Source organism: Citrus clementina, unplaced genomic scaffold (assembly GCF_000493195.1).
Source record: "Citrus clementina cultivar Clemenules unplaced genomic scaffold, Citrus_clementina_v1.0 scaffold_4, whole genome shotgun sequence".
Lineage (NCBI taxonomy): Eukaryota > Viridiplantae > Streptophyta > Magnoliopsida > Sapindales > Rutaceae > Citrus > Citrus x clementina.
This window is the reverse complement of record NW_006262274.1, coordinates 16,958,649-16,983,582: the sequence shown is the minus strand read 5'-3', so window position 1 is coordinate 16,983,582 and position 24,934 is coordinate 16,958,649. Positions and strand designations below refer to the sequence as shown.

General features: G+C 32.6%; 3 protein-coding genes across 7 annotated transcripts in view; all 3 read right to left on the bottom strand.

Moving 5' to 3' along the window:
- LOC18044316 (protein DETOXIFICATION 24) overlaps positions 1–6,383 on the bottom strand; it is a 7,246-nt gene extending 863 nt beyond the window's left edge. The window contains exons 1-7 of one of the 2 annotated variants that reach the window (XM_006437236.2): positions 6,180–6,382; positions 4,380–4,613; positions 1,508–2,049; positions 1,261–1,347; positions 1,100–1,156; positions 542–780; positions 324–442 (exon numbers count right to left, since the gene is read on the bottom strand). In XM_006437236.2, the coding sequence (XP_006437299.2) occupies positions 324–442; positions 542–780; positions 1,100–1,156; positions 1,261–1,347; positions 1,508–2,049; positions 4,380–4,613 (1,278 nt within the window). In that variant the 5' untranslated portion in view covers positions 6,180–6,382. Of the gene's footprint in view, positions 1–323; positions 443–541; positions 781–1,099; positions 1,157–1,260; positions 1,348–1,507; positions 2,050–4,379; positions 4,614–6,179 lie in introns of both variants that reach the window. The other variant, XM_024185352.1, reaches the window with a different exon arrangement.
- Positions 6,384–10,815: 4,432 nt separating this feature from the next.
- On the bottom strand, positions 10,816–15,431 carry LOC18044333 (protein DETOXIFICATION 25). 4 transcript variants are annotated; one of them, XM_024185349.1, is made up of 10 exons: positions 15,134–15,235; positions 14,864–15,034; positions 13,621–13,879; positions 12,817–13,358; positions 12,461–12,547; positions 12,282–12,338; positions 11,950–12,188; positions 11,447–11,565; positions 11,210–11,296; positions 10,816–11,005 (listed from the first exon to the last, which is right to left on the bottom strand). In XM_024185349.1, the coding sequence occupies exons 2-10, from the start codon at positions 14,866–14,868 to the stop codon at positions 10,925–10,927; spliced, it is 1,476 nt and encodes a 491-aa protein (XP_024041117.1). In that variant the 5' UTR covers positions 14,869–15,034; positions 15,134–15,235; the 3' UTR covers positions 10,816–10,924. The 4 variants fall into 4 exon arrangements, with proteins under 4 accessions (XP_024041117.1, XP_024041118.1, XP_024041119.1 ...); XM_024185350.1 differs by lacking the exon at positions 14,864–15,034 and adding an exon at positions 14,679–14,801; XM_024185351.1 differs by lacking the exons at positions 14,864–15,034; positions 15,134–15,235 and adding an exon at positions 15,413–15,431.
- A 1,313-nt stretch (positions 15,432–16,744) lies between these two features.
- Positions 16,745–22,024, bottom strand: LOC18044332 (protein DETOXIFICATION 21). The gene is given in 7 exon segments (XM_024185735.1): positions 16,745–16,950; positions 17,074–17,312; positions 17,761–17,817; positions 17,926–18,012; positions 18,511–19,052; positions 20,678–20,966; positions 22,002–22,024. Coding segments are annotated over 7 exon segments (1,428 nt in total). The 5' UTR covers positions 22,010–22,024.
- Between the last annotated feature and the right edge of the window lie 2,910 nt (positions 22,025–24,934).

Sequence of the window (24,934 nt, the reverse complement as noted above, 5' to 3'; positions counted from 1 at the left end):
GTAGCATGGTTCATAAGAATATGGATTAAGTTTATTGTTGATATGATTTTTATTTTTTTTTCTTTTAGAGAATTGTGAATTGTGATCCATAGTTATTGAAAAATAATACATAGGCAATTAGATGTTAACGGTACATTACTATAAATTATTACATGCGTGGTAAAAATTTATTAAAAAATGAGTATTATTAAAATTATCGTATGATCTAAATTCAAATAAATCTTGTACATATGAAACAAGATGTTTTATAGAATCACCCCAACTCAAATCAGTACTCTAATCCAAATTCAGATTGAAATATCAAATTGCAAAATAATTCTCACCTTAACTTTGAGATCGGCCACATATCCGAGAAGAACGCCAACAGGTAAGCCAATGAAATAATAGCAAATGATGTTAATATATGCAACCACAGCCTGCCGGCCAGCACCTACTGCCACCCCTGCAATAAATAACTTACATTGAAAATATTAATCCATTGTAATGATGAATTAGAAACATTTTAACTATCGCAATCTTATTTATTAAATTCAGTACATGCCTGAGAGTACTGCCTGAAAGCCATTGAGTAAAACCGAGAAAGCAAGCAGCACTGAGAGGCTTGTGATGGATTCTATTACTTCATCATTACTTGTGAACAAATGTGCTACCTTACGGCTGAAGACTAAGCAGATTAAGGAAAAGAAAAATCCAATGACAGTTGTGGTAGCTATTGCAACTTTTACAGAAAATTTCGCAGCTTTAGCATCTCCTCTCCCCAGTTCATTTGAAACCCGCACACTAGAAAACCAAATAAGATATAAGAGATGATATGAATGCAATAAAAGATGGCGACACCCGTGATTTGGAGAAATAGTGACAGGGACTCATTTATTTCAGAATAATGATCACACAGACCACCTTTTTTAGATAAATTTTAGGAGTTTGTTTAACAATTTTATGCACAGAAAAGATAATTTTATATACCAAAAAAGGGTCTGTGTGACCATTTCTATAAATAAGAGAATTTTTGTGACTATTTACCATACCAAAAGATGTTACTATTCTTTCTTTTTCTATGTTATTATTTTAAAGGAGATGATCATTTTTGGAGACATACCCAGAGGCAGCTAGGAAGCCAAAGACCAACATAAATTCCCAAGATATGATATTGAGGCTACAATGACATTCAAATATTCTAATTTAGTGTAGTTTTTGGCATAAAAAAAACTTTACAGGAAAACAAAGAAATAGTATATATGGCATAAATTTAAAACTTACCAAATGGAGAAGGAAGAAATCTCAATTGTGGCATTTTTCATATATCCTGCTAATAGGACTAGAAGAGCATTGTACCAAAACTCTAAGCTATTAAAGTTAAAAGCCACCAAAAAAGAACATAAAACGATACGATTAGCTCAAAAAAAAACTGTTTGAAAACTCTTGGGTTAACTTCATGGGGACAGATTAAAACATTAAATAGATATATTGTTCGGCTATAGATATACAATAGAAATGGATATCTTACCAAATCATTACACCTGAGGATATTGAGAGCTTCAAAACAGGATACAAATCAGCAAAAGCTGCAGAACTGAATCCTTTCCATGTATTGGGACACCAACCGCCAAAGAGATACACAAACTGTCCAATTACTATAAACCAACTTGCGATTATCATTGCACTCATTGCACCAGGAATCCCCAAGTTCAATTTGCTCACAAAGATCCATGACAAGGCCACATGAACAGCAAATGCAACAGCCGAAAGCCATCCGACGATCATGTTCTTGAGCTGTGCTTGCAAGTACTTTTGGATCGTTAAGCTGAAGACAAAGAAATAGAGAATGCCAATGAACCAAAGTGAGATGTCTCCGGCTCTGTTTGCTATGTCTGTTTGTTCTCCGAGCAGTTTGAAAATATCCGCTGCGAAGATAAACGCAGGAAGCAATATTGTTCCAGTAGCAAGATTTATGATCCATGATCTTTGCAAGTAGATACCCATCATGTGGTATTGCTTTGCTCCAAATGCTTGCCCGCACAGAGTTTCAGTTGCGCTTGACATGCCGATCTACAAAATGCAAAATGAAAAGATTGAAAAAAAAAATTGACTTCGATTGCATTATGATTGTAAGAGCTGATTGTTTTGATTTATAAGAACTGAATATCGTTATCAATTTGCAAAGATCTCTTCTACCTCCATAATTTTGTTCTATGCAGTTTCATTGTTCATCATCAGTGGCGCCCTAGCCAATTTATTCAATTTGAATCCGGAGATTTTTAATACACCCTTATGATACATTATTATTACATCTTAATACAATACAATACAATATAACACGACGTATCGAAATAACTTAAATTTTATGGTGAGATCCTAACAGCATGGCACAATTTGACACCCCTGAGTTCAACTATTTTAAGCTCTTTTACCATGGTAACCTTACTGTCAATCTACTACAATATATCCTGGATATATAATGGATAATTCATAATAAACTGGGGACTTGAATAATAAATGTGAAAAAAATATAGGGGACCTAAGACTTATTCTCCCTTAGAATTAATATCGAATCGGGACAAAAAGGGTGGTGAAATGATAGTACAAATAAATAGCTTAAATGGACACAATAAAACTATACGTTGAGATTCTCACATCATGGAATAATTCGATTTTATAACCCTAAAGAAATTCTGCACTCTGAAGGTTTCTTCATTGCGGGCCCTTCATTGTTTGCCACTTCTTAAAGTAATCATTACGCACAATCAGGAAGAAGCCAGTGCCCTTCTACGCAGAGTCTACACAGAGTCCCTGTACGTGTTGTAGTTGGACATGCACTTGTTAATTTTTAGTGATGATGCTAAATTTTTTAATAAATACTTAATATTGGAGTTTGAGATTTAAATTGATTTTATTTTTTATTTATATGATGAAAAATATATAATATTTTTAATATTTTATTAAAATTATATTTATTATATTACTATTAATTTTTATTTTACAATTGTAACTTTCCTTGATACCAAACAAAGTTATAAGCGAATCTGATGCCCTTATTATAAAAAGAGTCAACTTGATTCACACAAAATTCAGCTAAAGCTAGCTAGAAGCTTATAGGCATGGAGAAAACCTGGCACATTAAAAAATTTTGTAGTCATGTCGTTTGTTTATTATTAAACATATTTATAAGTACTATCCATGAAATACTAGAAGAATGACAGTTAGATCCTTAATTTTTTTTTTAATTTTACCAAGAGTTTTTTTTTTTGTCTGAAAAATTAAATAAGTATGAATTTAACAGAAGTCTAAATGAATATGAATACAAATATTTGGATGACCTATTTTTTTTTTTAATATTTGAACATAGGTACTTTTTATTTATTTTTATAAAATAAAAAAGATAACATGGATATTTGATGTTTATGTCCTTATAAGTTAAAACGTATAAAGATATTTGGTTTTATATTTTAAGAAATAATTATATTTGATAGAGATATTTCTGGATATAGTTTTACCTTTCCATTAAGACATTTTTTCATTTAGATAAAAGTCACAAAAGTTAATATAAATGTCTAAAAATCATACATAAGTTATTAAAAAAAACAAACAAGTAAACTTAAAAAGTATCTTAAATTAATAAAATTTCAGACTTCAGACGTTTAACAAATAAACTCTTGCTATTTAAGTCTCTAATATTCAAATATTAAAAGAAAAAAAATAATTTGGATACTAAGTTTTGTAGGTAAAAAGTTACATTTGCTCTTCAACAATAAAATTTGAACCTTCAAATTATAAAATCAAGAACGTAATGGGTATTAGGAGAAAAAAAAAAGAGCCTAAGTGATAAAAGTAAGAGATATTGGGACCTAATTCAAAGTCATTCTCCCCAAATTCTTTACGTCATTTGATATGGACAAATTTCAGACACTAAACATCAATTTTTATCTTTAATTATTATTCAAACTCAAGTAACACGACGCAATTCATGACCAATTGAGGGCTGCGCCAGCCGCCCAGTGGCTACAATAATTGAGTTTGAACAAATATCTTCTATCTAACAAAATAGGACAAACCAAAGAGGAATAAAATAAAAAAAATCACGTCGAAAAGGTCGGTGATGAAATAAATTGAGAATACCAGAAAAAGATATAAGTAAAATTTTTGCATGATTGCTTTTTAGATAAAGGTGCAAATTAAATAATGGCGTCAATATGTAGCTCAACTTTAGGACACTAAAGTGGGGAATTACCCGGACGAATAAGACCAACTTTCTGAAAAAGAAAAATAAAATAGAAGGTCGAGTGGAATCGTGGGGGCAGATAAGATTAGTAGTGCTCATATTTTGTCGATCCCTATTGTACTGGGAGATAAGGATAATAAATGCAATCACAAAATCTTACCAAAATCCCATTTGAAAATCGGACGGCTATGATTTGAATGAGCGCGTAAGCTGCAAGCTCAACCTCACCAAGATGACCAATAAATCCCTGTGTGATAACGAACATACCATACTGAGAAACCCTAGCTAACATTGCAGGAAATGCAACCCTCCATAGCTTTTTCGATTCTTTCCAAACCCTCCCTTTTAAATCATCAATATCTTTTGCTTCTGAACCGAGTAGTCTCTCCTCCATCTAAAATACAGTTTTGTTTAGAGAAAATAATGTTACATATGGAAAATGCAAATATAGATAGCAAATTAATCTACCTAGACTGCTTTAATCCAGTAAAGAACTAATCCCGGCCCCTCTAAATTTGATCAATACCAAAAATTAAAAAAAAAAATTTGCCTTGTGCGCAACCAATAGGCACATAATTTGTTGATATATTTCATACACACACCTTTGTTTAATTATGAGTGATATTATTCGAGTCTGAATTTTAATAGAAAAATCATCTATACGTCTAAGATTTGTTTAAATGAATATGTAGATTCTTTGATTTTAAAAATAGTTTCATAATTTTTTTTTAAAATTTCAAAATAGTTGTGCAAACTCTAAAGTTTATCTTTTAAAAAAAAAATTATGTAACCGATGCACGTCTGTGTCACGTTTCAGTCCAAAAGCAAATCTCTTAAAAATCTTAGTGGCTTTTTCTCTTGAATTTTGCGTCTCATTCTGTGTGGATTTTGTGTGTCTCGGTGTTTTTTTTTTAATATTGATTACACACTATATTACTATATTATACAGATATTTACAACGACTATCAAATATTATATTGATATTTATAATCAAATATATATGACTGGAATTTATATATGATTATATTACATTATATGAAATAGATATTCAGATAAATTATCCTTACAGAAGAGGATGCCCCTATTTCACTTGCATTTCGCAAGAAAGAAGAATATATAAATGTTTAGTCCCTATAATACTTTTGTAGGGGCTTAAACCGTTGTGAGGGCAGCAGCCCACCTCTTCGGCACGGCCGAAGTGGCGTGTGTCTCGGTGTTCGCTCACCGGTAGGAAGTATTTATTTAAGGTGCACTTGTACGATGTTGGTAAGATGCATTGTAACAGCAAAAATCATGTTAATAATGTATCTTTTCGAGCTATGAATCAGACAAAAACTTGATTAAATATAAAGAAGACTTACGATCAAGTCCACTCAACTTATCTGAATTCATGGGTGAGTGTAATTAATAGAAACTACTTAAAGGACAAATAGGAAATAAAAGAAAATACAGTCCAACCACCACATTTAAAAAAAAAAAAATTATTCAAGAAAGTATTAATGAATTGAAAATGACTAAGTACACGGGTAGGTATTAAGGAGAAAAAAATCTATATGTATTCATTTAAATAATAAGAGATTGAAAGAAGAGATTCATATCTTTCATTGAAAGAAAAAAAAAGGAACCTAATTGCAAATACAGCTGCGCATAGTATGTATGTAAAGAGAGTTAGCTTTTTTAGTATGAATTATGATTTCTTTATTACATTTGTCATGTGTTTTAAGGGTTCCCAGTTGTAGGGTTATTTTCTCAATTATTTTCTTGAAAAAGAATCAAATACAACAACACATACGTTCAAAACTTTAACAAAAAAACTTATGAAGTTAATTAAAACATATAACAAAAAACTATATTGAACTCTACACGTAGTTCCCCTCTGATTCATGTCACTGTTGACAGAAATATTTAGAGAAAAAGAGAGAGAAGAGGAAACTTCAAAGAGAGAGAGGAGGAAGCTTACTTGGCCTTGAGAGAAGTTCTTGCTTGATTAGTTGAACAAGGAGGATAGCTTCTAGCTAGAGTTTCAGCCCAAGAGATTAATTTCTCACTTCAAGAATGCATAGGCAGAGGAGATATGAAAGTAGAGGCAAGCAAAGAAGACACCTGGGGAATGGGATGATGTTAATTTAGTAAGCTGACAGAGTGGAATGAAAAAACAGTGAAAATGAGCGTACAATAATTACTCATGGGTATATATAATCAAGGAGCTGGCTAAGTTACAGATTCTGTAACATACAGATCCAACTTGGCCAGCTCCTGATTGGTTAGCTAGATACTAAACAAAAATAATTGCATACTTTTCTCCATGTGCAGGACAGGTGTGGTGCATGCATTGGGTGCGTATGTTACAGAATCTGTAACATAATATAATCAATTCATTCATGCGTCAAAATCAATCGTTTGGGAATTTATCCATCCGTTCACTTTCCACTGGCCACCCTGCTCTGTAATTAATTAATTAAATTATACATGCTTCTGGGGCATATTGTACTATACATGGTGCTTGTTTTTGTCACAATATTTATGACAATAACGACAAAGAGAAATGGCAAAGCAAGATTACTTTATTTGTTTCGCTGTTTAGTCTCTAAATTTAACTTAACTCTACGTTTAATGTTTGTATTTTAAAATTCTTTAAGACATTTTTATTATTAAATATATAACACTCCTATCCTTTCTTTTTTCTTTTTTATGTGTTTACAATAATACTCTTGAAACAATATATTTTACATACTCTTACAACAATATATTTTACATTAATTTTTTAGTCTATAAAAAAATTAATTAATAAATTAACCAATAATTACTTATTAATAAATTAAGAAATAAATATAAGTATAAAACAATTGATATTTTTCATACTTTTGTAACAATCTTGCTAATTAATATTTATAAATAAATGAATACCAAGTAATTTAAAGTAATGTTTAATACCCTTGCAACAATCTTACTAATAGTTTTTTGTATAAAATTAATTTAATTACCAAATTAATCCTAAAATAATAATAACTCATTTTTATTTTACTTTTAAGGTTGATTTGACAAATTCACATTTTTTCTTTTCATTAATGTTTTCAAGAATATTGTTGTTATGATTTTATTTTTAAACAAAAAGAAAAGTAAGGGTAAGATTGTAATATAATTATTAACAAAGTTATCTTAAATTATTTCTTAAAATATAGAGATTAAATGAGTACTTTTCTCAAAATATAGAGAGTAAACAAACATCTACTTTTTATTTCTTTAATCAATCATGTCACAATAGTTTTATCAATTATATGTTGCTCTTTTATCATATCGCGATGTGGTCTTTCATAATTCATTTTCATGCATATGCATAAGAAAAAAAGACAAACTTTTTAGAAAAAAAAAATTGAAACCAAGTTAGGCGGGACCCCTTATCTATAGATTAAATAAAAGAAAAGAAAATACATTTGAAGTGTGATGTGACCAAAACCACTAAGTCAAAGAACAAACACTACTAACAAAAACAAAATAAATAGCAAAAGCAATTAAATAACAAAGAATTAACTAAAGAGAGCAAACTAAGGCAAAATCTAACAAAGAAACTATAAGAAGATGAGCTAATACCTAGAGTGCCGCTTATTATACATGCGAGCAGTGTCAAATGTGAAGCCTTTCTTTAAACCAGAGGCATGCGGGCTAGCAATACCAAAATCGGGACTAAGATCAAGCCTTCCAGTATCCTCAGGCTCAAACAAGAAATAAGCATCAACATTGGATTCCCATCAAAACTGAAATTCTCATCAAATTGGACAAGATTGTCAACAGTATGAGAATTGAAGCTCGCAACCACATGCTGAATATCTTCCACTGGAGATTTGAAAAAAGTAAGACCCATGGAATACCCTAAAAATCCAAATCCTCCAAAACCATATCCTTACCACACCACCAACAATATCAACTCAGCTCTACTGATACCAGTAAAACTCTCAAAGGCATATATACTTATTGAGGTTATTTCATAACATGATCAAAAGGCAAAAAGTAAATTTCATGTGAATTGATTTTACCACTTTATAATTATTTCATAATAAGTATGATCATTTCATAAATAAAACGATTGTTTGAAACTTCCACAAATAAAAATTAACTAATTTAATTGTTAAAATATAACTTTTACCCATCAACAGCTTATTTATTCTGTCATTGTTTGAACATCATAGATAAAATGAGGTATTAAAATCTATTAAAGATTAAAATGTGAAAATGAGTTATAAGATGGACTAAGATGTTACTCTCCCTATTCTAATAGATCTCAATTGTTATTTTGAGAAATGGGTTTGTCGAGATCACGTCCATGGATTTCTGTCGCCAAGGAAAGATGTCACTATAATTACTTTCGGACAAATGTGAACGAGACAAGATCAATCACGTGATTCATTCTACACCCTATTTTCTTTTCTGGTTTGGTAAATTTTGGACGGTTGGCACGTCACTCGACGTGTGTGTTCATGATTTGTACTTTTCTTTCTTTTTTTCTTTTTATTTAACATTTTTCACATTGGACCCCAGGTAAAAATGCTCTTTTGTGTACTAATTGTCAATTAGATTATGAGGAAAAGTATATTTTATTTTATTAATGAGGGTATAATTTTGAGCTGTGTTTTAATAGTATTAATCTAAGTGAGTTTTATTAGGATTCTAATTTTAAATATATCAATAAAATTTTACCATGTTTAAAAATAAATATATATAAAAGAAGAAAGAAAGTGGAAGTGGAAACTCTGAGTCACTGAATGGCCATTGGCATATATGCAGGAGCATAAGTGCATAACTAAGAAAGCCAGTCAACACTTACTCTCAGATGAATGGCAAAAATTGCAGAAGCATTGATTACGATTTCGAGTGCATTGAGTCTTTGTTTGTCTCGTATTTGTTTGGCCACACGCGGACACATGAGCCCACGAGCATAAATTCCGAGTCCAAGCATATACAAGACGCAAGCACTCAAGGGAAACGTAGCATGACGCCACGATGTTGGTTGGTGATAGTTATTAAGTAGAAAAATATCTTCCACTAATTTTCAAAATATGTTTATATATCTTTTCCGTTATAACGGCGTCATCTTTATTAATTATTTTTCTATTTTACTTTTGGTCTCGATGTCAGCATGGAGTTCAAAATGTTTTAAGAGTATAAATCAAGTGAAATGACATATTTACCCTTCATGATTGAATTAATTAAATAATAAAGAGTTTGCATTAATACAATAAATAGTACATATGCAGATATCAACGGATCATATAAGATACCTACAACTAATAATACTAATTATATATATAATTAAGACTTTGAGTATTAGATATCGTAGAAGGGAACATGCAACTGAGAGTCTTTTAACAATAAAGCAATTTAGATTGCCTATCGAAATTTCTAAAAGCACATTGATTTATTTAAATAAAACTGAGAGCCTTTTAACTAGGGCTGGCAATGGGACGAGATGGGATGGAATTTACCAATCCCAGTCTTGTCCCATATATGCAAATGAGATAAAAAAATGTCTCACTCTCGTTCTTATATTTTTTTTGGGATAAAAATATATCACGATCCCGTCCAAAAAGAGATGGGATTCTGAGAGATTTTATCTCAATTAGAAAAATTCTCATCCTTAGTCTACAATGAAAACGAGATGGGATGGAATTTGTCAATCTCAATCCCGTCCCGTATATGTAAGTGGGATAAAAAAATATCTCACTTCCATTCCTATATTTTTTTGTGAGATAAAAATATATCTAAATCCTGTCTCAAATGAGATGGGATCCCATAAGATTTCATCAGAAAAAATTATTATCCCTACTTTTAACAATAAAATCATAGCAACATAGCATAAATGCGGTGGGCCCATAACCCACATGTCCCAGGATTTAACCTGGCTCAAATAAATTTTTTTATTTTCTTTTTAAATTTAGATAAAAACTTTTTAAAATCTATATTTTATGCAAATCGGGACGAACCTATATGTAAAATTACCGAATTTCATCTTACGAAGTTGGAACTATCAATTGCAAGGAATTTGATTCCAGCAGGTGCATGCACCATACCGAAGTAGGGTTACAAAATTGATTATGATCAAGAGCTTTCTAGATCGTCTCAGCTCTTGTGATTCATCCTTATCAAGAACAAAGTATCAATTCAGTCCGCGGTATTATATAATCATCAAATTTTGGTACTTGTTAAAAGGTTTGCTTCTCATTCCCTTTTCTAGTCTTATCTCTATAATAACTATAAATAGTTCGTACAAATTTCAATTTTAATCTATTTTCCTTTCTCTCTTTTTTTTTCTCATTTTCATTATTTTTATTTTTAATATTTGAGAAGTTAGTTTTTTTGAATTTGCAGATAGAGAAAATTCAAAGAGAAGAGTAAAGATATTAAAGACTAAAAATAGTTTTAAAAGTGAGAAAATTACAGGAACACATAGATTCAAAAATAAAAAGAATATTTATTTTAAAAAATTGACATTAAGTGGAATATATAATTAAAGAAGAGATTTTAAGATGGATTTTCCAGGGGTGACAAAAGAAGATGGAAAATCCATTTTACATTCAATTGAATAACTTTGGATTCCTTCTAAAAAAAAAAAAAAGAATAACTTTGGATTCAACTCATTCAGATTTATTATTATTCTACTGATAGGCCCAACCGACAAATATTCTTGTGCAAGTAATGAATTACACAACTCTACATATTTAGAGAGCTTCGATCAGATTTTTCAGATGGTTTCAGCAACCATTTGTTGAGACGTTGGGATGCCTTGTTCACCTGCAAGAATGAGAGCAATATCTATAAATTTTAGCCAACTTTTGATCTTTATTTATTTTTTAAATTTTTATAACCTAAATAAACACCCATTGTGGACCAAAAAAACCTTTCAAAGAGTGTGTTCTAAAGAAAACCACTCAATAATTAATCTCATAAAAATTTGCAGTAATCACAACACGTGCCCTGCAATCAATCCTAATTTACCTGATCATCCCAATCGGTCCTCCATATGATGAAGGAAAGAATAATGGTTTGAATAACAATTCCACCCAACAATCCAATCCATAAACCCTGTCAAATTAAACCAACATCAATCAACTCGTGAGAGAGTCAATGGTACAATTTTTACAAAACACCATATCTATTTAATTAAAATTGTATTCAATTAACCAGAGTACATTTGATCGTTATTATTAATTAAACATAAACTATATTTCTTACCGTAACTCCGAGATTGGCCACATATGCAAGCAAAACTCCTGTAGGAACTCCAACAAAGTAATAGCTTCCCAAGTTAACAAATGCAACCGTGCTTTGCATTCCAGCACCTACAGCTACCCCTGAAAAATTGATTTGCGAGGCATCAATGAGTATCCCAACAAAGTATCATACTTAGGGTGCGTTTGGAATTGAAGTTGGTCAACTGTAACTTAAAAGGTACAGCACTAAAGTGTTTGGTAAACACTAACTACTGTAACTTAAAAGTTATACTGATACAATTTTTCACTTGTGTGATGAAAAATCTATTATATCTTTAATAATTTTATCAAAATTATTATTTAAAATTTATATTTATTACGTATTACTAACTTTTATTTTATAGATACATTTTTTTTCCACAACCAATGTAGCTTTTAAGCTGTAACACCTTAATATCAAACGCACACTTAGTAATCATAGCATTATTATTTTTTTTTCCAAGTTTTCGAAGAAATAACACTTGCCTGAGAGTACTGGCTGAACGCTGTTAAGCAAAAGGGAGAAAGAAAGCAGAACAGATAGTTTCGATACTTCTTCTGCAATTTCCTCACTAGTTGTAAACAGGTATGAAATCTGACGGCCAAAGATTAAACATAAAATCCAACAGATCACTCCAAGACAGGCTGAAATAGTGAGTATGACTTTAATGGAAAATTTTGTGGCTTTCGCATTTCCTCTCCCGAGTTCATTCGACACTCGCACGCTGATCAACAAATGATATTACAACATTAGAGCTTGTGAATTTCAAGTATAAGGAGCCAGAGAGGGTATTTGTTGAAGCAATGTATATCTATACCATGAGGCACCAAGGAAGCCAAGGAAGATCATTAATTGAAATGCACTGACATTGAGGCTGCAACAACAATGTAATTAATTAGCTTTAAGCCAAATTCTTAAAAAGATTATTTAGGAAAATCAACTGGAACTGGAAGTAATAAATGTGAAATAAGGTTTTAATAATAGCTAAGACCTTACCAAATAGAGAAAGCAGATATGGCAACGGTTGCATTTTTCATGTACCCAGCCAATAAGACTAGAATGGAATTGTACCAGAGCTCCAAGCTATCACAATTCAAAATTAAGTAAGATAATTGATTATGAAACCAAAAAAGAAAAAAAAGTGTCAAAACGGAATCTTATGAGACAGATTTAGAGAGCGTTCCAATATTTATTTGTTTGCTTATTTTTTAAAGCATAGCATAAAAATGAGCGAGGTTTGAACAGCAGATCATGTACTATCGTAGGATTTTACAAGCTAAATTAATTAGCACCCAGGAGATGCATCATGACATGCAGGTTATAATTTCCGAGGAAGAACATTCAATATTTACCATATCATGACCCCGGAGGATATCGACAGCTTTATTACAGGAAGAATGTCAGTAAAGGCAGCGTTGGTGAAACCTTTCCAAGTATCAGGGCACCAACCACAGAAGATGTAAACAAACAATCCAATGATATTTAGCCAAGCAGAAATGTTTAATGAGCCCATTGCACCAGCAATACCTAAGTCAAGTTCACTCACAAAGATCCAGGACATAAGCACGTGAAGCAGGAAAGAAGCAGTAGATAGCCACCCGATAATCATGTTCTTGAGCTGTGCTTGTAAGAACATTTGGATTGTCAAGGAGAAGACGAAGTTATAAACAAAGGGAATCAACCACAGAGAAATCACCCCCCCTGTTTCTGCTATATCCTTTTGCTGGCCAAGCAGATTCATGATCGGTGTTCCAAAGATGAAGACGGGGAGCATTATTGTAGCAGTTACACAATCAACTAGCCACGATCGTTGCAAGTAAATTCCCATCATATGATAATGCCCTGCTCCAAATGCTTGTCCACATAATGTCTCTGTTGCACTTGACATTCCCAGCTTCAAATGAATGAACAAGTAAATGAAACGAACCATAGAACATTTAGAGGCAAACAACAGCTCGTCACTAGATCTTTAAAAAGATATATATATATATATATATAAAGACATTTGTAAAAGGCATCACATAAAGCAGATTGCAGTTTAGTACAGGATCAGAGAAAATCATTCAGGTTACTGTCTTTCTTCAATCCAGTGGTCTACACATTCACAAACGTACGCACACACAAACATGTATATGATTCAAATTGACGATGCTTACCAGTATTCCGTTAACAAAGCGCAAAAAGATGCTTTGAACGAGTGCAAATGAGGCGAGTTCAATTTCCCCAACATGTCCAAGAAAACTCTGTGTCACCAAAATTTGTCCAAATGAAGCAATCCTGGAAAGTATAGAAGGAAATGCAATCCTCCACGTCAGCTTCATTTCCTTCCAAATCCTCTGTTTCAGATCATTCCTCTCCTGTTCCTCGAATCCCAGAAGCCTCTCTCGCTCTTCCAATCCGTTGTCCATTGTTATTCTGAAGTGTTTAATAAACAAATGCTAACTTATGTAATTGCCTTCAGCTTGAGCTTCCAAGATTTTAACATGTTAAATGTCATGAATGTGAAAGCCCTTTTAATTTCACTATCTATAAAATATATAGACAGTCTTATCTAAACAGAGGGGATACTGTGGCACAAAAATTAACCACATTTTTTAGCATATGACCTGTTGTAAGAGTCGAAATTATAAAGACATTGTACTTTACAATTTGGACACTATCTCTAAGCTGCATTGGTGACGGTATTTCAACTGTGGGGTACACTATGTGTAAAATACTGTAGTAATGCCCCCACAAGGTTTTGTCTCATGTTAGTGAAAGAAAGCTGGTGCATGCAAATTAAGGAACTGTAAAAAACTCATGGTTGATGGCATATAAATGTGTGATTATGCCATCCACTTGGGACCGTGAACGCGCTCAAATTAGATTGTACGATTCACACTCTCCCAAATTGAGCCACGATTGTTTACAAGAAATGACATCTTGACAGGAAAGCAAAGTGATAGAAAGCGAAATGAGAATCATGTGATTTTTATTTTTGTCATTATGAAACAGGGCAATAAAGTTGGAACTCAATTTCTCACTTGTAACCAAATAGTTAACGTAAGTAAAAAATACCCTCCAGTTTATCATTTCTGTCATCTTGCTTTTCTGTCCAAGTGGTATTATTCAATATTTATCCTCAACACCCCCCCCCCCCCCCCGCCCCAAAAGAAAACAAAAAAAAAATTCTAAAATGTAAAGATAGTGATGCATATGGTGATTGGAATAATACATCGATGTATGCGCATCTGGTGGTGGTAGTGTATTTATTTCGAAGTGTACTTGTCCGTTAGTTGTTGTAATATGTTTGAGTTTGACTGGTAGATGAAACCAAACACCATAATAGCAGGTGTACCTATCAATACCAAAAGCTGAAAAGCATTATTGAACATTTGGTTACTCTTTTAAAGCCAACACCTCATTCTCTCTGTAAAATTAAATTGATTCCATCAAAAATTGGGTGTTTCAGAAACCCAGCGCTTTAGCCTCCAGCTTTTGCTGTAATAAAGAGAGTCCAAAACAACTTAACATCCCCCTTTGCGAAGAGGGAAAAAGGTACCCTCAATCAGGAACAACATGCAGTGTGTTCTGAGATGAAATTTACAAATTCCAGGATTGGGCACAAATCACAAAGCAAAAGAGAAATGAAAACAAGAGATAGTAGTGGAGCAAGGAAATTGAACTTACTCTTTTTTGGCCTTGTTAGCTGCCTAATTTACACTGCAGCGTTGTTCATGGATTCTGCGCACAAGCACAAAGTAATAATAATAATATTTATGATCGCGAGTGTTAAACTCAAAACACAAATTGAACTTTGTTTTCACTATATATATATATATAGATTGTGGGTGGCTAATGTCCGTCCGTTAAGAATATCTTTATTATTTTGTAATTCAAAGCTTGATTGTTTTTTTATTATAAGTGAATGAACCTGCGATAAGATTTGAGTGATGGTCAACACTTTACCACAATAATCATGTTGGCTTTGTCCTTATTGTTGCCAATCTACTTTTTCAGGTAACGATTATTTGAGCAGAAAAAATTGGCATAATTAAATTTAATATTATGTTACGTGACAAATCATCACTGGACATATGCTGAAATAGGGAGAAAAAACTGTCCTGTACGATTGCTTATATAATTGAAGATCATTTAAGTCATCAATGACCTATGCAGCTTGTCTTCATGCTCTTTTTCGTTCTTTTTGGTTTATATAACCAATCATTCTTTCTACTTAATCGGTACCAGTCTTCATCTCGCGGTTGGTCCACCAAATTGATTCTTCCAAAATTTTTGAACCAATTTGATTGGTTGTCTTGTGAAGGTATGTAAAATACCTTTGGCATAGCAGACCTGGATGATGTTGTTTCAAAGTATGAGTTAAACATCATTTCATCCAACAAATGGAGACACAGAAGAGAAGTTGTTTTGTAAGCACCTTGCAAACTTTTTTTTATTTATTTGAAATGTTGCAGACATTATTGCTAATCCAGTAATTTGATGACACAAGCAATTAATCTTTACTAATCACGCTAGGATATAAACTATTGTACACACTATTTACAAAACTAATGCATGAGTATGAACACTGTATTAAGTGAGCACATGCTCATTTTCTACAACTATCTAATGAACAAATCCGAAATTTATCATGTCCAATGCTACAATTAAGCCAATACGAATGAATCTCACAATGGTGATGTTGAAACACCAAAAACAGGACAAAAAAAAGAAATTCCACTTTTTGATTCTCCATCTACATGAGCAATGTACTTGAACATCAAGTCCCATGAGGCAGATTGAATGCTTGATTGTACTCTTGAAAGCAAAAACAAAACTGTAAGCAATTAATTGGCAAAAGCTTTACACCAAGCAAAAAAGATTTTGGAAATTGAAGAAGTTTGATGTCAAGCTGCGACATCTGCTTGTTCGTTAGGCGATTGTTCCGGTGATTTGGGAATGAACCACTTATCTGGTCCAAACACCCTGCAAAAAGAGAGAGGACAAAATAGAGCCAGTACAAAAAGAAAATTAAACTACTTAATTGTGGAACAATTTGTATTCTGTGCCTAAGAATTTTGAAGAAAAGAATGATGTGTGTGCACTCATGAAAAGCAACTCCTTAACAAAAAACTGCTGCGGCACTCCTAATCAATAACATGATGACAAACCAAGCTGCAAGGTATCTGCATTATACAATGAGGAGACCGGTTGTTCATTATATTCGTACTTTCAGGACCAGAGAATTAGGATATGATGATTTGAGCCAAATTAAAATGGAACCGAACTGAGTTATATTTATTTGGAGACAACAGTAACAATACAAATACTGCCAAGTCTAAGTAAAACGCAAAGATACAGCAGAATGGGAAAAAGAAAACTCACTTTGACTTCCAAATGGGTTAAATAACCAAGCACGACTCCGATAGGAATCCCAATCAGGTAGTAGCAAGCGATGTTAACATATGCTACGATACTCTGCCATCCAGCCCCGACAGCAACTCCTGTTCAGGCATGATTTTTGGTTACGAATTTAACAACATATTTTCCTTTTTATCTTGGACCCTCCCATTCAATTGGTGACTTGGAGAATATAGAAAGACACTGACAAGAAAGGGAAGCATTACCGGAGAGCACTGGCTGCACACTGTTCAAAAGTATAGAGAAAGAGAGTAGTGGTGATAGATCTGCAACTGTGTCAATCACATCTTAATTGTCGGAGAAAATGTATGCTACGCGTCCTCTGAGGAAGAGGAAAATGATAAAGAGTGCACATCCAATCAAAAAGGATGTGGAAACTGCCACCTTAATAGCAAATTTCGTAGCATTTGCGCTTCCTCGGCCAAGCTCATTTGACACCCTAACACTGAACATTTTTCCAACTAAACTGAGTTTATTCAGCACATATATCAACCTTCCAAAGAAAAGGGTAATAGAGAAGTAATATTCAATATTAACGTGAAACATTGTTAAGGGAATAGATAATTCCATTTTCTACAACACTTCGCCTTGAGGATCATGCATTATGCACAGAAATGTTTCCAGGAGATCGAGCAGTTTTTGTTAGAATACAGAAATATAATTAGATTGACTTCTATCCGAAGTTCACGCAAGATATGGCTGAAATTATTGGTCAAGGCTGAAGGCAAAAAATAAGTTTTTTTTTCCCTGCAAATGGATAAGGCAGTCGGGATTGTAGTTAACTGAGTTTCATAATCAGATTTTCATTCTTTAAATCTAGTAAGTTTGTTTAAAAGAACAGAATAAAGATATAAAAAAATAAAAAAAATAGAAGAAAAAGAAGAGGATTATACCCTACTGCAACCAAGAAACCAAGCGAGATCATCATTTCTAGCCCATTGATGTTGATGCTGCAAATAAGAATAATTTAAACCAAATAGATAACTGGCCCCATATAAAAGAAGAGGAAAACAAAATCCAAAATGATGATAATGGGAAGGAGCCTATGAATTTGGTACCATATCGCAAGAGCATCAATGGCAACCTCAGCATTTTTCATGTTTCCTGTTAAAAGAACCAAGACTGTGTTGTACCAGAGCTCGAGACTGTCAAGTATAACATAATGCTGAGTTAAAATCCCCACATGGTTGAGTTACAGGAAAGCATAAATATGGCAGTTAATCAGCAAATACTAGATTAACATCATTGTTCCTCAGCGATATTATATGTTGTCTGTAGACCACAAACAAGTACTTTTTATCAGGGATTCATATCATAATATAAAATTCACCATTTCCCTGCCCCCACAACCCAATGAAAGAAAGAATATATGATATTGCCACACAGTAACACAAACTGAAGCAATCAATGATCTAAACAAAAGGGAAGAACCAAGAAAGGCTGAAACATGGCCACAAACAAAATGAGGAAAGATCCCACTCGAAACTAATAATAGTAACAAACACATATGAAATGATATAGATTCAGATGTAAGCCCTAGACTCTTATCTGCCGATTCCCAGTTAAGCCAATTAGAATTTATAAAATGCATAATCTTTGACTGCCTAAATTCATGCAAGGCCACAATTAGACAAGAACCTCACCATAGCATGGCACCAGACGACAAGGAAAGTTTTACTACAGGCCAGAGATCCTTGAAAGCGGCAAATGAGAAACCCTTCCATGTTTGAGGGCACCCTCCACATATAACAAACAGAAGTTGACCCAAGTTTGGAATCCAGTATGCCAGAATTGTTGATCCCAATGCTCCAGGGAGTCCAAAATTCAATTTCATGGTAAAAAGCCACGAAAGAAAGAGATGAAGCAAAAATGAACATGCCGCCAAGTAGGAGATAATCATGTTTCTGCTCTGGGCTTGTAGGTACATTTGGCAGGTAAAGGATATGATGAAGGCGAACAACACAGGGATTAGCATGAAAGAAATAGTTCCTGCCACTTCAGCAATATTTTCTTCTTGGCCCAAAGCCACCAAAATTGGTGTAGTGAAGAAGAACAGAGGTAAGAGAAGGATAGCACAAATGGTTAAGACTATCCATGATCTTTGAAGATATATTCCTAGCATGTGGTATTGTTTCGCCCCAAAAGCTTGCCCACAGAGCGTCTCTAATGCACTAGCCATGCCCAACTGCACTTTCAAATTCAGATATCAGAACAAGAGAAAACTGAAGCAACTATTTATAGATTTAGAGAATTATATTCCTTGTGAACAGATGACTTATAACACCATGCATTATAACACATCTTCTTATAGAAGCTAGACAGTGACTGGAAAGCATTGAAACTCATTAAAAAAACTGAACTGCAATGGAAAAGAAACATTCTTTTTCTGAAGCTCTTGGTCAGCCATTACAGTTCTCAGATTATGTGATTGGGGAATATGACTGCATGAAAAATTTGTCGAAACACTAAAAAAAATAGCAGTAGACATTTTTGAGTGGCGAAAGTTCAGATATCCTGATTGAAATTCAAATTATATTGATTGGTGTTAACCCTTGCATCATTAAAGAAGGTTCATTGGTTTGGCTGCCAGCAAATTCTGGTAAATATACTTTTGCCTTCACTTTGCTAGCTATGAGAAGACATTTATATTTGGTAGCTACACTCAAATATTTTGATCTGGTAAAGAATTTTTCTTTTCCTTGTCCTTTCTCCCCTTCTTCTTGTGTCTGCTTTAAAAGTTCAGTAAAGCATTGCCACCAATAGGGTTACAGCAAAAGTTGTAGTCATGTTTTAAGCTATTAAATCTCACAACCACAACCCTGAACAGAACATAATTTATGATACATATCTTTTTGCAGCTTTCTCCACTAAAAATAGCACAAATACTACACACACGAAAAAAAAAACAGTAATCAACAGAGGTAGCTTTAAATATAGGCAAACTAGACAGTCGCCTAAGCCCCAAATTTTAGAAATGCCTCATTTTTTAAGTATTTCATTAATAATTCTCTAATTAATAAAGATTTTTTTTCAAAATATTATGTATGGTAGTAAAGCCTATTAGACATCTCTCTGATCACTAATTATCCTATAATTAAGAATTATTTTTTCATAAAAAATCTATATTTAGTAATCTTATTGTTGAAGAGATATAATTAATAATATTGTCTAACCATTAATTTATTCATTATTATTTTTTCAGGAGAAATAAATAAATTTTTTACATTTTCAGTTTCTTAAAAAAGCTTAATTATTTAACATTAGAATCTTTGATTTGTAACATTCCTTTTAATTTTTATTAAGAAACTTATAATATAAAAAATCATTGATGAAAAAATTTCTTGCTTTCTTCTCTTAAAAAAAAAATTATTACATGCTAGTTCATTCAAAAAGATCAAAAATTAGTTTCTTGAAATACAAAGTCCATATCCATTTTCTGATTATCAAATCATAATCCCAACTTTTCATGTGCTACCATTCTAAACATTCGATTTGAAAATAGTATTGTTCTCATTTATTTGTTTGTTTATTTTTGTAAATGTTTTGAAGAAAGTAAATTTTAGGTTTTGTTTTCAAAATTTTTTAGGATCTTCTTGATTTTTTGTTGAAATTCAAGAACTAAAGATGAAATGAATTTTGGGTTCTTTTATGTTTTTTTGAGTATTGACATTGCTGAGTAAAAAGAGACCTCGTAAAATAAATCCGCTTAAGACCTCAGATACTCTAAAGCTGGCCGTAGTAATCAAGGCCAAAACAAAAACCTATTCAATAAATGACAACTCAAGTAAGAAACAGATAGAGAGTGCTTACCAGGATGCCATTTGCAAACCTCAAGAGAACAGTAAACACAAGTGAGTAGGCAGCTAGTTGGGTCGCGCCAATGTGCCCAATAAATGCCTGACTAACTACGTTGAGCCCAAATGAAGAAAATCTTGTGAAAATAGCGGGAGCTGCTACAATCCATAACTTTTTGGATTCCACCCACAGCTTTTGCCTGAATTTCACTTGCCCATCAACATCATTTTCCTCCGTGTTTCCTAATAGCTTCTCTTTGATCTCTCCCACCATTCTCACCTCCAGAAAAAAAGCTTTTCTTTCACTGTCAATGTTTGTAGAAATTGAGGAAAGAATTAAAATTAGGCATATATGGGAAAAGAGCACATTCAAATACAGAGAAGAATGCCAAGACGGCACAGAAGTTGACAAATTTTTTCTTTCCACCAATGAAAGAATTTTAATCGTGCACTATGTTGTCTATTTTCCTTGCTATGACTTTAGAATAAAGAGGGATATAGCTGCTTGTTCCAATAAAGCAGTAGATGATTCCCCACAATCCTGAACAGCATAATTGGCACAAATGCCTTTACTCGTTTACCATTTTCATTCCTTTCTGGCTGGCCACATATTTATTCCATATATCATAATGTGATGTGTAACTGATCATTTTTTAAACTACTTTTGCTGTTTTGCAAGCATCAAACATCGTCATCCAAGTTACAATAGAAATCAATTTATCATCAAACAGAAAATTAAATTATCCCTTCAATCACACAGTTAAAAGAAATTTTACATTTACTGTCAATAGTTAAGGCACACATGAATAGAACCCTTATATTAGTTATGATTAAAGACATCTTCTAATCATTCACCCGCTGCTACAAAAAATATACAGTAATGATTCTCATCTTAGAAAGGATCCAATGAAAGGAAAGATGAATGGTGCCAGAACAAAAAGGAGTTCAACTAATAAGGACATATGCATCTGAATTGCGGTCCCTTAAATCAATGGTTCAATAACAGCTGCCAATAAAATTTCAATTACAGATACAAGCCTAGAACCAGTAGTACTTCTACAAAATGATATACATGTCAACGGATTATCTAAAGGAGAACAGCTACCAATGTAATTATTTCACATTTTTAATGCCTAATATTTTGTGATTACAAACTATAACATGAAGGAAAAAAAAAAATCAAAACCCCTAAATGGGTGAATAATGAATAAACATTGTGAATCCTACAAAATTCCCTCAATAAACCAATAAACACTGCAATTACAAGAAACAGAGTTATTGAAAGTTACTAAAACTTGCAAGATTATGAAATGATTATGCACCAAACTTTATCCCATTACCTTGACATATAATGAAGATTACTAATAAAATCATCTATCAGAAACCTAACCACACCTCCACTTTAACTCAGAATGGACAGATAAGGACCACACTTGAGAAAAGGGATCCTAGAGAAACTTATGAAAATGCAAAAACAAAATACAAAATGACCAACATAAGCTTAAAACATTATAAAAGTACACAAATTAACTCAGTTGTATTCATAAAACAAGTGCAGCTTCTTCTTCTTCTTGAAATCACCAGATTTTTTAAGAAGATTTAAAAAAAAAAAACAAATAGAAAAGAATTAAATTCTGGTTCAACATGGAAACACAAGAAAGAATACAGAACATATAAAATATTGCGCATTACAAGAAGAAGAAGAAGAAGAAGAAGAAGAAGAAGAAGACGAAGACTCACAGTGACAGATGAGAGCTAGCAGGAGAGAGAGAGAGAGAGAGAGAGAGAGAGAGAGAGAAGAAATAGTGCAAAGGGAGCTCTCAAAAGGCCTTGCTTTTCTTCCGCAAAGAAAATATAAGAAACAGAAAACTGGTCAGCCAGCTAAGCTAAAATAAGTAAACCAAGTGGATTCATTGCACGCACATGTTATTCAGCCACTCTACATGTTGTTAATGCTTTTGTATTTTGCCATTTTCCAATGCTCAGCAGTCAGCAGGATCCAAGTTGCAGGGGTAGTTGAAACCATTGGTTTCATCTAACTCCACGTAGCTTTGTGAATGCTGCAACCCTTCATCAATCAGACAACAAAATTGTTTTAAGACAATAATGTAATAATACCCTGATTGATACTCCTTAACGAATCCATAATTTAGAAAACTATTCATAAAAATTATAAAATTCTGAAATTGTCTCACACGTGAATTATCAATAATTTTTTTTTTATTAACCAAAGTTGGTTGGTGTGAGTGGTTCGGCACTCTCACTCCTTAAGAGAGGTCAGGGGTTCAAGTCCCGCTCTCGTATGGAGTCACCACTTTGGCTAGTACTTTACCCCTTATGGGCCGACCCGGTGCGAGCGCGAATTAGTCTGAATTGTGGTACGGGCTTAAAGGTGTTTCCCACAGTTGGAGCCCACTCAGGACCACCTCGTGCTTCAAACCAAAAAATAAATAATTTTTTTTTTATTAACTCATCTTGCCGGATTTCAAATTATAATATATTTGTAAAATTATCATAAGCTCAAAAAAAAATTTCCAATTTTTCTTTTTTGTTGCCACTTCTTTTTATTAATAGAAAAAAATGAATTACATAAATAATCTTTTTTTTTCACTCTTTTTCTTTTACAATCTTTTGTCAAAAAAAGTTCCTTGTTTTTTTTCTCTTTATTGGGACCGTCATAAAGTCAGACGACCTTTGGGTGCCATCTTTTTCAAATATTAATTTTGACAAGAAATTTACACGTGTTTGGCCTTTGTGAGGTGTCCTCGGGTCCACAAAATAGTATGCACTAAAAATAAATAAAATTTATCATCCCGCCCGACATTACCCAAAGCGTGGGTAGCGGTACCCTTGGTCACGACTCACGACGACCATATTCACAAGTCATGAAAAAAAAATTATTTTTTTGTTAATTGTGATCTTTCCTAATCAAGAAATTAATGGTGTTGGTTTAATAACAGACCGATGGGGCTAATTTAACTGCAAGTTTTAATAAAGTCTTGAGTTATTGGTCCTATTTGATTCATAATAAAATATTCAAAATTGAATGTGGTAGCGCCAGCGCATTATTTATAAATTTATGCAATATTAAATTACAGATCATAACTTAAAATTAAAGTTTAAGAATTCCTGATTGAAAAAATCCATTCGTAATAAGAAAATTATTTATTATTTTTTTCTTATCATAAAACAATAACGATAGAGTTACAAATAATTTTATGGAAATTAATTTATACACTCTAATCTAATATAATGTGCAAATTGATATGCTACAGAAAAATTATCTGAAAAGTAATAATAATCTTTTTTTTTATTACGTGGAGTCACAATAGTTTTATTTTATAGAACCGAAAAATTATTTATAACTAGTGTTATAAAATTATTATATGGATACATCACATAGAATTGAATAGTATGTAGTTGGGGCAATTACACACGTGTCAAATTGTTATTGGGGAAGTGGAGCCCATAAGCTCTGAAGAATAATTTGACACGTTTCTCTCTTATTGATAATTTGACACGTCTCTCTCTCTCTCTCTCTCTACATTTGTAGTTATAGATATACATTTTAAGACAAAAACTTGTGCGATTAAGAACAAGAGAGTGGGTTCGCTGGGTAACGAACTAGTTAACTCACTGGGGACGACAATTCGTACCAGAATTAAGGTGACATAATAAGTTTGATAACGAAATCAGGGTACCCCACTTTTTGTGCAAGCTATCAGGAGCTCTTGTTATTCATTTGTCATCAAATCAGACGTCACGAGAATTGATGTCGTACAGATTGACTTGGGGTCCAGCCGTGCAGGACAAAAACTCATCCTCAAGTATTAATTAACTAGGTTTGAAACTTGAAAGATAAGGGTTCCCATTTTCAAATGCCACGTCTCATTTTTCCAAATAGTTTATTTTTCCACTTTTTTCCGCTTTTTTTTTTTTTAAATGAAATTAGGACGATTTTCCTTTCACATTGTGTAAGAGACGCTGAAGCATAAAACAAAGGAGTGGGACTATTAGCACCCCTCCAAAATTCTTTTAAAATCTTTTTTTTAATTATAATTTATTTAATGTAAAAAGTATTTTTTTTAAATAAATGCTATTATCATTTATAAATTTTATAATTTTTAATAACTTTCTCACTCTTTTAGTCTTAATAATCGTATTCCTCTCTTCAAACTTTCTTTATTATTTCATTTCTAAAAAAAATCTAAAAGAAAAACCTTATAAAATATTGAATATTTTATGGGTCCAATACAATTTTATCGTACATATA